The sequence below is a fragment of the Dermochelys coriacea genome, chromosome 6 (genome assembly GCF_009764565.3).
Source record: "Dermochelys coriacea isolate rDerCor1 chromosome 6, rDerCor1.pri.v4, whole genome shotgun sequence".
NCBI classification, from domain to species: Eukaryota; Metazoa; Chordata; order Testudines; family Dermochelyidae; genus Dermochelys; species Dermochelys coriacea.
Window position 1 is genome coordinate 66,363,092 of NC_050073.1, and position 17,500 is coordinate 66,380,591.

General features: G+C 45.0%; 1 protein-coding gene across 4 annotated transcripts in view; it reads right to left on the bottom strand.

The window, feature by feature from the left end:
• ITPKA (inositol-trisphosphate 3-kinase A) overlaps window positions 1-17,500 on the bottom strand; it is a 72,368-nt gene that overhangs the window by 25,976 nt on the left and 28,892 nt on the right. For all 4 annotated transcript variants that reach the window (XR_006281895.1, XR_006281894.1, XM_038404862.2 and 1 more), the window contains 5 exons: window positions 12,655-12,751; window positions 10,468-10,681; window positions 7,787-7,991; window positions 1,634-1,735; window positions 289-360 (listed from right to left, as the gene is read on the bottom strand). Coding sequence is in view for 2 of the 4 variants with exons in the window: in XM_038404862.2 (XP_038260790.1) it covers window positions 289-360; window positions 1,634-1,735; window positions 7,787-7,991; window positions 10,468-10,681; window positions 12,655-12,751 (690 nt within the window). In the remaining 2 variants the exon portion in view is untranslated. The remainder of the gene's footprint in view (window positions 1-288; window positions 361-1,633; window positions 1,736-7,786; window positions 7,992-10,467; window positions 10,682-12,654; window positions 12,752-17,500) is intronic.

Here is a 17,500-nt window from a genome sequence, read left to right on the forward strand (position 1 = left end):
TGTGAGAAGCTAGCACTAGAAAACCATTCCTTACAGGGAACTCCTGCTGGGGGAAGCTGGGATTGGAGGACTTGTCACCTCTCAGCTGGGATAATATTCTCTACTCTTGGGAAGGAGACTTGGTGGCTCATGTGTCATATTAGTTCTCTGCTCTGCAGTACTCTCCTCGAGCCCCTTTCTCGCCAATAGGCTAGTCTAAAAGCTTATCTGAATGGCAAGCTGAGGCAGCAAGGAGTCCCCACACAGGCAGCGCTGCCCCCCGCCCCTACGCACTCACCCTCAGCTCACCTCATGTCGTTTAAAGAAGTCTGAGGACTCGAGGATGAGGCGGATATCATGCAGACGCTTGAGGTATTTTTTCTGAAATGAGGGGGGGGAAAATCCATGCATATTTTAAGGTCACTTTGGGGAGGGAAAATAAATAATAAAAGGGAGCGAAATCAATCTCTGGTGCAACTTCACTGACATCAATGGTGTTATACCAGGGATAGATTTGCCACAAGGTTGTCACTCAATACATGCCCCTACAAAGTCTCACAGCTTTGCAATGCCTGAACCAGTCTGTAGGCAGGAGAGGGGGATACTTGACTTGCAATGGTCGTGATAATGGGGAGATGCTCTTCATTCTAGGACGCACCCTTTAGGCTCATATAGCCCAAAACCTGTTTTAAAAACTATATTTCAGAAACCTGCTTTTTCTCAAACCAGCACAGTAGGGTGGCGTGAGGCAAGGACTTATGTGAACTGGCTTCACACATCCCAGCAAACTCAGCCTCCTGGCTCTGGAAGCAGTGGTGTGTCACCTGGCTGCAGAACCAGGATCTTAAGTCTTCAGCATCCCTCATTTTAGCCAGAGGAACGGATATATTCTGAAAATCCCTCTCTCCCCCCACAATGAGAAGTCTATTTTGTTAGGAAAGGGAGAATGTGGGCCAAATTTGGGGCCTGTCAAACTGTTTTCCCACTGCCCAGCACTTTTGATAACGTGGGGGGAAATGCTCCTCAAATGCTACCCTGTGTTACCTGGTACATTGTCTTTGAAGTGCTGGTGTTCCACTGAAGTGACCTCTGTGTGTGACAGTGGAATGAGACAGCAGCCTTTGAGGTCATGAGACGTATTGTATCCTGCCCATTGAGGCCACAGCTCAGGCCAGCAGGGAAGGAGTTAATATTATACATTCAAAGACCAGGGTGTGCGAATACAGAAGTTGCTTTTCAAACAAAATTTCACACGTGGCAGCACGATGCACCACCAATCTCCCTCCTGCTTCCACTTCCTGGCTTTGTCTTCACTAGATTAAACTTTGTGAATCACAAGTTTTCTTGTTAACACACCTTGTGTTCAGACACCAATGCCACAGTCATGACACATCACGAGGCAGTCACTGCACTCTGAGGCAAAGGGCAAACCCCTTGTTAGCTTGTCTCACTTTTTGCTAACTCAAGGTGTCTGCAGTGAAAAAATACAGTCACAACCAAATCACAATCACCGATGGATGATGATCTGCCAACCCCTATCCATAACCCACTCCTTCACCGCTCCCACCCTCTGGATTTTCTTCTTTGGAAGTTTCTGGTCACATGTCACAAAGGGGTCTGAAAGAACCAGAGACTAGTACTGCTCAAGACTCACCAGAATAGTTGTGTTGCCCTCAATGAATTCCATAAAAACCTGGAAAACTTGCTCCCGTGTCTTAGTTGTTTTGAAGTTTGTGTTACAAGTCCCATCAACCCTCTGCACACAAACAGAGAGAGACAGAGACAGAGAAGGGTTTATATCATATATAATTCAGCCAATCAGTAAACTTTCCTGAATCATCAACAGCTCAGTCTATCTGTCATTAATTAATAGAGAGTGGGTGGCTGGGAAGAGATAATAAATCAAGCAAGAGCTGAAGAGGAAGAGAGTGAATGACAGAAAACCTTTGAATAACACTTGGTTTCCTGTTGACTGCACTTTCAAAAGACCTCTCGGATATTGTTAGCCTGGGGGAGGGTTTCCCTCTCACCTCACAAGGGACTGCAACTTGCTAAGTGTAGTGGGTCAACCACAGGGTGCTCTTTGGCTGCATTCTCTTCTAGACTGACAGGTATCCCCCCAGGGTTATGTGTGGGAGGGGATATTCTGTGGTGTCTCAAAACCAGTTTGAGTTAATCCACCTCTCTTTCAGTGGGGAAACCACAGGTCTGCGGGTGGGACTCTTAGTCCATGATAAAATATCTTTTCATATTAGCATGTCCTAAGTCACAGAAAAGAAAGTTATTTGCTGATCATAAAAACTTGGTATTTGCAACAACGTGGCTGTGTTGTACAAGCATGTGTGCCAATGTACAAAGTATGTAAGTAAATTTGCAAAGGAAAAATGTGTGTGGGAGCATGTATTTAATTGCATCTAGAAGAAAGTTTAGAGTATCTGCGTATTTGTAATGCAATTACACATGGCAATGGGATGCAGACACATGTCTGTAGTTATCAGCTTGTGTCTGTGAGTTGTATGTGTATGAGATGAGTGTGTGAATCTGGGCACACCTGTCAACATGCACTCTGGGTGACCTTCTGGATATCACCATGTCTTGTGGTAAACCCAAAATAAACAGCTACAAAGGGGGGAGGAGGGAGGGTAGTACTTAGTCCCAAGGGGTTAAAAGGCCCTGCCCTATCCACTGAGGAGAGATCACCATAGGGAAATAAGGTTCAGCTGGAAAAGGGGTTGCTAGGGAACCAATTAGGTTCAGCTGACTCCAACTACTTGAGACCTTTTTAAACCCTCCCCTGCATGGAAGGAGGGGGGAGTGAGAGGAGCAGGGAAGCTGCCAATAGGTTGTTTGCAGCAAGACACCAAACATTCCCAGTAGGGAGGCTGCACTCGCTCCCCAGAAGGGAAGGAAAACAAGCACAAGGGACTGACTGAGGAGAGGAGTAACAGGACCCCGTGCCACCTGTAAGGATTTGCCTTGCCCCAAACCTGAGTCTCCAAGGCTAAGAAAGGACTGAGCATGCTGAGACAAACAAGGTATTTTGCCACAGTCTACATATGACATGAATACTTATTTTTAGAGCGTCCACGCATGATGCAGACCAGTTACAGTAGCCGGTAGCTTACATTTGTAAGAAGGATGCAATAATATAAAACCACATCCCTCATCATATTAATGAAATAAAATGCAGCATTTTCCTTATAGGAGTAAATCAACTACATAGACACATTTGTCTTCCTCCTACAAGATAAAGTGCCTGCACCAAAACTGGGTAAAATTCAGTTCTGGTCTAAGCAAATGAAACACCATTTACACCAGAGCAGAATATGACATGTACTGTAAAACTTCCAGGATTATCATATAAGAAAGTTAACTGACTGCATGGCAAAACTAGTCATAACATCCTCCCACTTCACAGACTATTTTACAGAAGAATAAACTGCTTTTACTCCAAGACTGTGGGCCAGATTTTAATGCGGTGGTGTAAGGCTGATGCAATTGAAGTGCAGTAAGTAGGCAGTGGAATTGAGGAGCAATCTGAAGTGCTGTACAGTGGCACACCAATGTGTATGGAGGAGTTTGGAATGTCAATCTGCTGTCTAAATGGCATGCTAGCTGCACGTGTCTGACACCAGCAAAATACCAATGGGAGGACACTTGTTCTGAAAACGCATCCCACAAGATTTTAATACTCTAACAAAGCTTTCCATGGCTGCTGTGTTCTAGCCAGGTAACACACTTTTATTTTAATTTGTGGTTGCACAAGGCACTTGCTCCCTTATCTTTCAGAAGTGCCTTCATGATTTTGTTTCCCAACTAGCCACTGTAGGATAATACCAGGCATGCTTGCTGCCTTTATGCTCCCATTAAACACACATCCAACTCTGAGCTATACCATCACTTCCGTTCTAAATCATCTGGCTTGTGCCTTAATCTAAAGTGCAGCTGGCATGGCCATGCTCAAACCACATCTGTCTTCCTTGAAGCCATGCCTCTGTCAATCACTCCGTCAGTCCCTTACCATACCTGCAGTGTAAGGGCTTCTCTACAGGGGGGTTACTGCATGACAAGCCAGGGTGTGAATCTACAGCACACAAAGCCTTGAGACCCCATTCAAGTGCCTTCCATACACTGTACACCTCCCCAGCTGCTGTGCCACTCTTTGCACCTTCCACCTCCCGAGCCAATGCCATGGCTGATCAGGCATGCTAGGGGGAACAGATTTTGCCACCCTAAGGGATGGTGCTGCTTGTACTCTCTTCCTGCATGGCCCCTCTGCATTCCCAGTGGGAAAGGTGCAGTTCTGCATTGCTCCCGCTACAGTGTTTTGGCTACATGCCACAATCTAGCCCTAAAACAATATATTACTATTTTATTATTATATAATGCCTTCCAGGCAAGGATCTAAATTGCTTTACAAATATTTCTGAATTACAATCTCACAGCACCTGGGGAGGAAAGGAAGTATGGTCATCCTCATGTAATAACTGCAGAAACCAAGAGGTTAAGTGACTTTCAATATTGCAAAGCAAGTCAGTGACAAAAGGAGAAATACAACCCAGAGCTCCCGATTCCTAGCCCTACACTTTATTCAGATGACCATCCTTTCACAAGGAGACACAGTATGATAGACTCCATTGGCATTTACACTAATGGAGCCATCAGCCCTGCAATTGATCACATTGGTCAGCCTGTCACTTGGAGAGAAGATTCTTGCTTCTGAGGCTTGCAGGCACACAGATCAAGTGCCTTGGGCTCTAAGACAACCCAAAAGGCTCCACTTATCTTTCCTGCTTCTTGCATTAGAGACAAGTTTAATACTGCAGTAAGAGTTAAAGGGCTACATAAATCTTGACTTATTTCAGGGATATGGACATGGTGTAGGAAAAGAAGATGCTGCAGGATGGATTAACCACAAGAGAAGGTACCCAGTTCAGCAGGAAGAAACATATGTAGTGAATAAAATCTCATTTGGGGGCCACTTCACTAAAGGGCCTCGATTTCACTCTCGTTGGTTTTCAAATTAATGGGCGATTGTCTCTCACCAACCACTAGATGGCATCACTAGTTCTCCCCACACGTACACACCAGCTCACCTTTCAAAATGAGGATCTATGAGTTTCACAGCATGACTCCTCCGTAATTTGAAAACAGAACTGGGATGTCATGTGATATAACTGTGCTCCACATGACAGTTGTAGTTCTGTAATATATATATATATATATATATATATATATGTAAACAGACAACAATGACAAGAGGTTAGGGCTTGAGGCTGCTGGTAGTTGGGTGGCCTGTGTTGCAAATATTGACTTGCTGTGGAGCCTGCACAACACATCAAACATCTCTGCCTCAGTTTCCCTAATTGTAAAATAGGGATAATACCACCTAGCTAACTGCCTCATAGGGGTGTTATGAAGATAAAAGTAATGCCTGTGGAGCATGATTTAAATGCTAAATATTGTGGCCCAGATTGTGCCATTATGGTACTGTCCCACAGCAGGAGAAACTCCAGACAACATTGTGCGGTGGCCTTTAGGGCGGTACATCATACCTGCTCAGCCAGCCAGATCTGGAAGAACCTGCTCCAGGGTACACACTATGATTGAGCGTTTCCTGTGCACGAAAGGGAAAGGCTCCTTGCTCTCTCTCCCAGTCTTGCACAAAAGTCCAGAGTAATCTGCCCCATGAGTCATCTGCAGTAATTAGGATGCATTGGAATGTCTGCAGAGAGCACATGAATGGAGTGCTGATTCCATCACAGAGAAGAACTAAAGACTAGACAATTAGCCTGGCAACATTACTGGATGGCTAATGGGCTAGTGAGGAAGAGCCAAAACCCACCAGAAGTGCCCAGGAGTAGACATAAGGCCTGAAAGTTTCCACTAGCAGCTGATTGCAGAGTTTGCTTGACAAGAGCCTGCATCAAGAAGTACCCATCACCCAGTTTGTTTTTGAGAAAGGGTGCTCAGTCCCTGCAGGTCAGGGCTGTGGGGAGCAGTGTGGAGAAGCCCAGCACTGTGTGAGCTTGGATACCTCATTCATCCTATAACGCTAGGAGAGACTATCAACGAGAAAGGGAAAAAGCAGCCTAGGGAAGCAGAGAAAAAGGGAGTTAAGAGAGACTTTGCTGCTACGCCTGTACCTATCTCATTCACCTGGGCTTCAAACATGGAATTGTATTTTAGACCAGAAACCCCAGCTCTGTTATCTGAACCTGTACATGTCAACAGGCTGCCAGAGAGCTGAAACATGCTCTGGTAAAAATCCTGAAGTCAAACAGAGCAACTCTGGTAACTAACCCTTTATATGCAGTCAGCATCCCATAATGGACACTCACATGTTACCTTATCACTTTAAAAATAAAATAACATTAGTGCTTTCACAAGGAGCTTGAGTCTCCAGAGCCCACTCAAAAGAAACACCATCCCAGACCATAGGAAAAAAGTCAAACTAGGCCAGACAAGACCAAACCAACCTTGAGAAGAAAAGCCAAATCCATACCAGCTGGGTGGAGAAGCCAGCAGAGGCCTACCTATGGGCCAACTCTCAAGCAACCCCGACAGCTATCTCCAGCATCTGAAGGTGAGGATGGAGCCCTGTATTTTGCAGGTGATTACCCATGAGACTCTGAGGTGGTATTTGCTCAAGTGACCTACAACCTCAGGGTATGGTGAAGATCGCTGGAAGTTTTCTGCAACACTGAAGTAACATCATGAGATGCAAGGACCAACCCCTTCTTGCCTGAGAGGGACTGGAAGGGGGGTTAAAGCTGAGGTCTGAACATTTGGGGTTCTGGGTCTATTGTGATTCCCCCTCCCCCCATACTGGATATCTGCAGGTTTCAGAGTAGCAGCCGTGTTAGTCTGTATTCGCAAAAAGAAAAGGAGTACCCGTGGCACCTTAGAGACTAACAAATTTATTAGAGCATAAGCTTGCGTGAGCTACAGTGAAAGCTGTAGCTCACGCAAGCTTATGCTCTAATAAATTTGTTAGTCTCTAAGGTGCCACGGGTACTCCTTTTCTTTTTGGATATCTGCACAAAGTGAAGTGATTTGCCTAGATACTGGGAATGCTACATGATGTTTCCACATTGCTTCAGAAACGTGCAGGGTTGGAATAAATCCGTTTTACTTGAATTCACTCAGAATAAATCTGTGAAAAGAAAAGGAGTACTTGTGGCACCTTAGAGACTAACAAATTTATTAGAGCATAAGCTTTCGTAAGCTACAGCTCACTTCATCGGATGCATTTGGTGGAAAAATGCATCCGATGAAGTGAGCTGTAGCTCACAAAAGCTTATGCTCTAATAAATTTGTTAGTTTCTAAGGTGCCACAAGTACTCCTTTTCTTTTTGCGAATACAGACTAACACGGCTGCTACTCTGAAACCTGTCAATAAATCTGTGCGCTCTCAGGTTGGCTACTGGGTAAAGGTCATGGCTGTGAGTAGGAGGAGGGGATTATTCCACCAGTTCAGAATTTCCCCTTATATCAGTTTCACTTTCTTTCTGTCTGTCTACACCACGATGTAGCTATTTGGTTCTTTTCTCAATATTCCTACTGTTGTTCTCAGAGCAGTTAGTGTGTATTAGATGGCTTTCACATATTTCTTGCTTCACAATGCTTTTCTCATCATTGCCATAGAAGCTCTAGTTACAATCAAACAGACCATGCAGCTCCAGCTAGGAAGTCACGCTGTCTTTTTGGAAACTGGGCTGATGATGACGACAAGTTGATGAACCATCAAATCAGGCAAAGGAGTGAGTCTACTCAACAGGAAAGGACAGCAGTGGAAGTCGCTCACCTTAATCCCTTCTATCCTGAAGCCCAAATTGGCACTGGAGCTGATGGTCTCTCTCCACTGCATGTAACGTGGCTTGGTCACAGCATGCTGCGTGTTCTCCTCAGCTGTGGGCGCAAGAGGATCCACCTCAATCATCTTCTTGTACATGTCCTTACGCAGCTTTGGCTTCTCACGGGCTTTAGTCAGCTCCTCCTCCAGGTATGTCCTGCAAAAACATCACAATCCAACAAGACAGTGAGAACCCCCTTGGAATCTGAAACAATACCACCACCTTGCATTTCACCACCATCTTCCAGCATGGGATCTCAAAGCACTTTACAAACTTTAAACCTCATGCATTACACACCAGTGAGGAAACTAATTATCACCACCCCCATTTTACAAATGGGGAAACTGAAAAACAGGGACAAAGTGACTTGCCCAAAGTTACTTAATGAGTCAGTGGCAGAACCCAGGACTTCTGACTCTCCATCTTTGCTCTAATTACATTCTTACCTATAACTAAATCCTACAGACCTCCCTTACTTATAGTGCTTGGGAGAAACACTGGATTCCCATTCTGCACCATGACAAAGGAAAGCAAAGCTCAAATAGACCAGTGGTAGTAAACCCAAGACTGAATGAGCCTGATGGAGACTGAACACCTCTCTCAGCTCAAGAGAAAGGAAAAACTAACTCCACTACTTTTCGAGGCCCCTGAAACCTTGTGAGGCTACATACCCCAAGCATTGCACAGAAAGGGACAGAAAATAACCCTGCAGCTGATTAAAAAAAGAAACACGTAAAGGAAATTATCTGCTGGACCAGAGCTCATAGCAAAGGATGGCCCAGGGTCAGATTGAGGGGGAGGAGGGGAAAGCTCTGACCATGTGAGTTGCCACTCACTGTCAATTGTGCAGTTATTCAAAACAGAATTGTGCATGCTCTCTGAGCTCCACTGGGCTGCTTGAGCTAGGCTTTCCCTTAGTGGGGCTTGAATATACCCATGGACTCTTCTAGGCTCCTTGACTATGGAGAAATAAGTGGTAGCATCTCCCAAACGCCATCCACGTGGGTCACTAAAATGACAGTCAGTCACTCAGGCTATGTCTTCACTGCGCAGTTAACCCAGGCAATTAGCACCCCAGTCTGAGCACCCAGGTTAGCCTCCCCGTCATGAGCGCATTCTTAGAGCAGAGCCCTTCCCATGTTACTGCATCCTCAGAAGTTTCTGCGCTTACCCAGATGTGTCTGGGGGCGTATCCCATGGTTCTTTGTGAGGATATGCTTTAGGATTCTTTCCCAGTCACTTGTGTCAATTGGAGGAGAATCAGTCTCTCCTGTGGGGGGCGGGACCATGGGATGGCACTAGAGGGACCATCAGCACTCAGGGGATTTAGCTGGCATCCTCACTGCAAAGCAGGCAGGTTCCAGCCCAAGATAAAGTGGAGCTTAGATTTTAACCCGCTGACCCAGCCAAGTAAACTACATGAGCTTAAAGCACCTCCAACCCTAAATTTGCTGGGTTTACTGTGTAAACGGGAGTGGGAGGGTTGGCCTAAGACCTGGATAAAAGCCTAAGCTAATTGTGCAGTGAAGACCTTCAGAGTAAACTGTGCAGAGCTGGGCACAATTTCTGTCCTTTCTGTCTACACTAGACTTTTTTTTTTTTTTAAGCTTGAGTTAACTGACTGACAGTTTATGAGGTACTTAACATGCTTTTTATGGCTTGTGTGGACACTCTCTCTGCGTTAAGAACATGAGTTCCCTGACAATTAACTCCAGATAAAGAAGTCTAGTGAAAGGAATGAAATAAGGAACAAATGTTGACATTTACATTATCATCTGAGTCATCCGCTCACTGAGATGCATGGGGCAGTTCACATTTCTCAGAGTCATTGTTCCAGGCTCTCTGCAGACTCATCTATTTATTGGTGAGGCTTGGTTCACATTTTTTGAGGGTTTTTTTTTCCACAGCCACAACAACTAGACACTTTAAAATGCAAGCAGAGATTCTGAAGAACAAGATAGCGGAAACACAGAAGTGGTTCCTAGGCCCTGACTATCAGCCCTGTTCTCCCAGGCAGGAATAGCTGCACTGACAGCTTTGGAGAGGAGATGTCAGGTTACAATTCAATTATCCATGTTTGGGGAAGGGAATTTGACTCTTAATTTGAGTGATATTTTTTCTCTCAGAATGGTTAATAAACTGGCCATAAGTGAGCTATGTCACGTGGGTTGCTTTTTTCTTCTTCTTTACTCTCCCTAAGTCAAGTCGTGTCAGGCAAGTGCAAAGTAAGCTCACATCAATCAGCCCCACTAAATAAGTCAGCCTTGTCCAAGATAGCATCTAAGGAAGAGAAAGAGGTCAGTGTCCAGAGGCTAGGTAAGCCACACTACTCCAGGAATGACCCCACCCTTGACCTGGGTAGGGCAACCCTATGTAAAGAATTATCCTCCCTATAAGCTTCAGGATATCTTCCAAGCAGAGATTTCCCACTGTGCCAACATCCATGTGAGGTGTTTTGGGAGTGAGATCAACTAACTCATGTCACTAGTAGGACCACTGCCCAGGCTTCAACCTGAGTCCCCAGAAATGAGTGCTTCATCCATCAGGCACATCATCACCCACAGCCTACCCATTCCCCAAATTAACCACATGTACTGTATGTAGAAAGCAGGATCCTTTTCACGTATCCCACCTGATCCCCATCTTACAGTCCATGACACAAGGCCCTTCAAAGTCAGTGAGCAAGTCATCCAGTTGAATGTATTTCTCGCCATCTCTCTCTACCACCCCATGGAAGGCAGGGACACAGGAGCGCAGGGGATCTTTCATCAGCAGCTCAAAGCACTCCTTTTCATTGTCAGAAAAGCGCTTCAGAATCGTACCGCTGTCAGCTGCCTTGAAACTCCCTGCAAAAATCGACACATGCTGATAAAGCCAGTCTTTGTAAGAGGGAAACACCTACACTCCCCCTTTACCCACTTCACTCTTGTGCACCAGATAAAGAGTTCCCCTGAACAGGAAAAATAACACACTCCTTGTAAAAAATAAAAGCACCCAATGCAAACATAGCCATTGGCTGTGAAAGTCCATTTGAACAAGTTCTCATACAGGAATTTATTGCTCCAAGGAGTATGGCTGGGCCAAACCAGGTTTTTTCCATGCTAAAGTATTCATAAGAGAATTAACATATCTAGCTGCGCTAAAACCCATGGGAAATATAATGGGCCAGACTGCATTAATATGCTGACAGCCAGGCTCTTTTTAAAGCTATCCAATATTTCCAGTGTGGGCTGTGCTCCTGAATCCAGCCCAATGTCGTACCTGCAATGCTTGAGAGTCGTAGGGTGGGGATCAGTTCCTAATCATTAAACAGCAGCAATCCACATCCAGGAGCCAAACACTGCCTCTTTAATACATACACCCCCAACACATACACCTCCAGGTACTGCAACTCCTTTGGAGCTTTGCTAATCTACAGGTGCAAAGTGTAGCTCAAATGTTTTACAACCCTAGATTTGCATGGTATACAGTGTAAACGACACAGTGCTTTCAGGCAGAAACTGGAAGTGATTAGGCTACAGCAGAGGAAGCCATGCCCCAGTCCTGCAGAATGGTAATAACATCAGAAGAGAGAGATACCTGTTAGTTCACATGACCTGAAACAAACTCAGGCCCTAAAGTTAGAGCAGGTGTTAAGCTTCTGCCTCACTTTCAGCCTTTATCACAACATGACCCTGCACATTCAGCCATTATATCAGGTCCTTCTCCGATGTACCCCAGAATCCTTTGCACCTGGTATCAGTGCATCAGAGACGAGGTGCCAGGGCTAATGCTGACCAGTGTTATAGTTAATTGAGAACTCCTGGAATCAATGACGACTAGCTGCAAATGATGGGTCAAATCCACTTCCAGAAACCCAGATACAAGGGAACTGGAGCAGATTCATGATCCCTGCTCCTTCTCCGGACAAGTGCTGGCAACCACTATAATGGCTCCTCCCACCCCCACCGCATCCAGATTGCTAACCACCGTGCTAGCACTTTGGGAGTAGGGGACATGTAGGAATCAATTGAAATGAGAGAAGCAAATCTGATGGCACCTCCTTGTATTTTGACTTATGAATAACGTAAAACTTGACCTAGGGACACATCTGTTAAGTACTACACACACCAAAGTAAACTCAAGCTGCCTGAGCAGGCCCTCGTCTGCTCCCCCCATACTTGCACAGATGCATGAACAACAGACTTTCAACACAAACACCCACATGCTGGGCTTTTCTTTCCCACCTGGTTCATTTTCTTCTTGAGGTGTTAGATTCAGATGAGGTTTTGGGATGGATTTAGAAATGCACTCATCATTTTGGCTGAAACATACACGCACGTGGAGAGACAACCCGCAGGTAAGACCGGGAGAGGCTGCTAATGGGTGCACTGGTTACTTACTTGAGGAATGAGACAGCAGAAACTTTTTCCTAATCGACCGGGGAGGCAGCAGGGCTCCAATTTCCCCACCCAATCTCTTGCTGGTTCTTCCCCAATACAGATTTCCGTCATACCACCTTGTAAGGAGTGCTTTATGTGGCCACTTCTTTCAGCCTGACCTTTCCCCCAAATTACTGCTTTGCTCTCCTCCCGTCCTAAGGTCTGACACCGCCCACCTGAAAACAGATTCTTCTACTCTGCAGAGGTATGTGGTGTCCAGATACGGCTGGCTTTCCCTGAACTGAACCAACCACATTACCCCACCATGACCAAAAGGAAGAGCCTCTGCACAAAATCCCCATTCAAACCAATAGAAGCTTAAGGAAGATTTGAAATCAGGCTGCTGTCTGACATTCTCCTGGTTCCAGAGCCAAAAGATCTGAAATTGCACCTCTCACCTGTGTGCCCAGCCAGCTGCACCCATGAATAGCGCTTCTTGAAGGGGCTGATGACTGGTAAGTTGACTATCGTTTTAATTGTATGCCATGATTTTTTCTGTAATACAGAGGAGAAAAACAATTAAACAGGGCAACCTCTGAAATGCCACCATACCCGTGATGTGCCAAGTAATCCAAAACGTGTCCACTCAGCTCCACTGCCCCCTGCCTGCACTGTAAGTGCCATAAATGCCCACAGTAGAGCTGCACTACATCCAACATGATCACCACTGAAGAGATGGATGTCAAGCTGCATGGGCTATTAAAGATACTTGATTAACTTTAAAAACAAACAAAAAATGCCCCCAAAAACCCTGCCAGCCATAAAAAAACAGCCAGCAGGAAATTTAAAAGTGGCACTTTGTGATGCACAGGGCATAGGCCTGTAACTCCCAGCGTGGGTATATCAAGGGTATGTCTACACTGCAAAAAAATATTATATATATACACATTCCACACCAGTAAGTCTCAGAGACCAACTGACTCAAGCTTATGGGGCTTGAGCTACAGAGCTAAAAATAGCAGTGTACCCATGTTCCCACCTGAGGCAGAAGCCCAGGCTCTGAAACCCAGTGAGGGGGTTGGGTCTCAGAGCCAGGGTTCCAGTCCACGTCTGAATGTCTACACTGCTATTTTTAGACCCTGGGCTGAACCCCCTAAACCCAATGCAGTTGACGGGCTCTAAGACTCGCTGATGGGGGAGGGGAATGGCAGGGGTTGCCGCATAGATATACCCAGACACACACCAGGTCTGCTCAAGCTAATGCCTAAAAATAGCAGTGTGGACATGGCAGCATGGGAGTCAAGCTAGCTGATCCGAGTACGTATCCAGGGGGTTAAGCAGGATTATACTCATAGGGCTAGTCTGAGCCACCATCCACACCACAGTGGCCACACTGCTATTTTCAAGCAGCGTTCGTGCATTTATGTCTATGTGCACTGGGAATTACACCGCCCAGTGGCTGGGCAGATGTGCCGGAGCATTAGAACCACAAGATACATACATATTCATATTCATGCACACCGCAGAAACGGACACAGGAGGCCCAACGCTGTAAGCACCACCGGCTCTCCCATGGGCCTTCAGTCTTGTCTCATAGGCCTAATGCTAACCAGCAGGTGTCATGTGCAGAGTTTCAGAGGTACAGCTACCCTTATTTCAGTTCTGGGGTTGCCAATCCCCCTCTGGCACCCGCTTAAAGTAGGATATAGAACTTTTTCCAAGTGGTGGAGTTTTCTTTCGTCTCCTTCTTCCCCTCCCCCAACCTTGTTACATTTTAACAAGACCAGTCATTGCTACTGCCACCTTGCTCTGTCACCTGTGTGCGGCTGCTCTGTTTGAATATTATAGCCGGCAGAAGGGGAAACAGAGCAGCTGCTGAGAAACAGCTGCTGAGTGGTCGCTCAAAAGAAAATAGCCTTTAAAAAAAGAAGCCAAAAAGGTCTCCCTCTCTGGAACTGAAACTGAGGTGAGGAAGAATAATAATCCATCATAACATTTACACATTTATATAGCACTTTTCATCTTGAAGGATCCCAGAGTACTTTGCAAACTAGATGCACAGGAATCATTTCACCCAACACTGAAATGCAGCCCCTGCTGGAGTCGGACACAGCAGCTGTTTAACAACCCACAGCAAATCTATACAACATACGCTACTCAGCCTTTTGACTAAGATCAAGTGTAGCCTAAGATTCGGGTGTGATTTTTTTCAGATGGCTCCCAGTGACTTCCCTGGAAGCACATTAGGTCTATGCCAAACACTTTGGAAAATCCCATCTTTAATATCTACTGTATCCTCTACTGGGGGATTTTAGCTTACAGTTGCAGGGGAACTGATCCATCTCTAACTTCTATGATCCAAGGAAGTTAAAAATACAAAAACTGACACTGCAGAAAAAAGTCTGTAAACAGAATGTACTTCAACAGCAAAATTTAGCCTGCCCATCATTTTCCACCCATGCTCTTTTATCTTGTTTATAATAAGGTCTCCTCTACTTATGTTGGTCAGCATGTGAATGAGAAAACACTAGGGATGACTTACAAGTGCAGCAGGAAGTAGTGTTGGTGATGCAGTAGGTGACCCACTTTCTTCAAAGGGCTTGTCTACACAGCAAAGTTATACCAATTTAAGGAAAAGTATGAATTCAAACACTATAGTTATACCAGTATAACACACACACACACCATGGACACTCTTATTCTAGCAAAAGAGAGCCTTTTCCAGTTTATCTTATCTTGCTTTTGCAGTTTAAGCTAAGCCCCAAAAAGCCACTCTTATTCAGAATAAGTGTGTCCACACAGGGAGTTATACTGGCATAACTATAATGATTTAACTATGCCAGTATAACTGGAAAGTTACCCACGTAGCAAGTCCTTAGTCAGTACTAAAGAAATGTTCCAGAATGATGTTAAGGGATTAGGGTGACTAGATAGCAAAAAACTGGGACAGGGTGGGGAGTAATAGGCATCTATATAAAACAAATCCCTGAATATCGGAACTGTCCTATAAAATTGGGACATCATGTCCCTTCTAAGGTGACTAGGTGTTGCTGAAGGCGTTCTCTCTCTCAGAGGATACATAAAATTGAGGTCATGACCATTTGGGATCGTGAAAAATCCAACAGCACTTCATACAAAAGAAGGGATGTTATCCAAACTGGAATTTGGCTAGAACTTGGTGGCTAACCACACTCTGCAAGACTAAATTCCCCTGCAATTTCTAGTGGATTTCATGTTCTTCATTATTTGTCCTAAACTATTCTGTAGCATTACGGTGTTTAGCAGCAGCTGAACTCCCTCCCAGAGATGGCTGCACTGCAGTGGTGGGGAAAATTATTCTTATATACAGTTTATAAACTGCTGTGGAATCCTTCTGAATGAAAGATACTATGTAAATGTAAAGATGTCTGATAGTAGTAGTAGTAGTAGTATTTTTCTTCAAGTACACAATGTAGTATCTTTTTCTGTAGAGTCTACTTTCCAGCTTTAGCTGATAACAGAAGCTCCCTCTCAAAACAGCAACTACTCTTCTGTTTCCATTAGACACGGCCAAGGTCCTCAATTACCAACCAAGCAGTCAAAATCAAAGGGCTCAGAAGACTCCCTTGGATACAGCTTCCACAGAAATCAAGCTTTTGGATCCACCTCAACTTTCAGTGTGGAGCTCCCCTTTTCTTACCTCATCCCCCAATGAGAAATCAGCTAAGCCCTGCACCCCACCATATAGATCACACACTCATCTTAATGTCCCATATCTAACCCTGAATGCTGTCTGCTAATGATTCATAATACACATTGTATCCGAAAATGTCGAGAAGCAGAGCTTTTCTAGGAATGGACGTCAGCACTCAATATACACGGCACATTCCAGTGGCTTTCTCTCCTCCTCCCTCCCACCCAGCCTGAAGCAGCTACAGTGAATGCTTGCACTGTGGGTGTGAAAGAGACACAGAGGGTCAAATTCAGCCTAGCATCAGCAGGCATAGCTCCCACTGACTTCAACAATAACTGCACCCACTTAGACTAAGGCGGATTTTGATCCGATGTGTTAGAGATGCACCTGGAGTAAGCACTTGCCTGTAAATTTATCACAAACACTGCACAGACACTTCCCTCCGAAGGAAGAGAAAACATGGTGACCAGGCCATCAAGGAGAGGACTGCTGCTCTGGAATTGAGAGCTGTTGCTGGATGTTACCATCAACAGGGGTTTCCACAGATGAACTCTCCCCTCTATTCCCCCACTGGAATTTCTAGAGTCCAGCCTCATTGAAGTGTCTCTGCTGGCAAGCAATAAGGGTTGAGTGCTCTTGGAGTAGTGGTGTGAGTATGAGAGGATTAGCAGAGTGTGGGTCTGTTGTGGGAAGAATCTTTCTCACTTCTATTTCTAAAATAAGATCTCTTCCTCTTTGTCAGTGATGGTTTTATAAGTTTTCAAAGCACAGCTTTGTGCAGCAATAGGAAAGGGGATTGTAGCAACTGCTTAACACACGTGTTCTCTCTTGCGCCATCTATGCTCCCTTGTCCCTCTGTTCTTCTAGGTACCTGATCAGTATTCTATGCTACCTGTACACATTCAGAGATGTTCCAGTTTCCCTACACCTCTACGACCCGAGAAAGGGAAATCTTGGCTCCACTGATTCATTTTTATCTACTTCATGGGATCAATATAGCTCATCAGTAAATTAAAAGCCCCCAAAAACCAACATCAGAATTGGAACCTGTGAAATTATTACCTACTCATGTAGGGGGCATAGATAGCCCTAAGTAGAATGCAAGGGAAAAATGTAGGGAAATTCCACATAAAAGTTTGCTTATTTTTTTCCATTTTTCAACCAAATGCCAATTTGAAATTTACCAACCAGATCTAGTGCCTAAGTAACTTAGTCACAAGCAACACAAAAAGAGTTGGTCACTAAAGCAATAGAACCATGATATAATTAAGTTCCACATCTTCAGCAGACAGATCTTACCAAAACTTAGCATGGTGATAGTAAACTTTAAAAACGGGGATTTGAAAAATAAAAAGAGGAAGCCAGTCAAGATGGTGTGGCTGATCTGGTTAGGTCCTGTGATGGTGTTGCTGGTGTAGATATGTGGGCAAAGTTGGCATCGAGATTTGTTGCATGGATTGGTTTCTGAGTTAGAGTTACTATGGTTCAGTGTGTCGTTGCTGGTGAGAATATGCTTCGGGTTGTCTGTGGGCAAGGACTGGCCTACCTCCCAAGGCCAGTTCATTTGCAAATTTGCCACCATCAGCTCAGGATCAAACAAAGACTGTGCATGGCTAGCTAACTACAAAAGC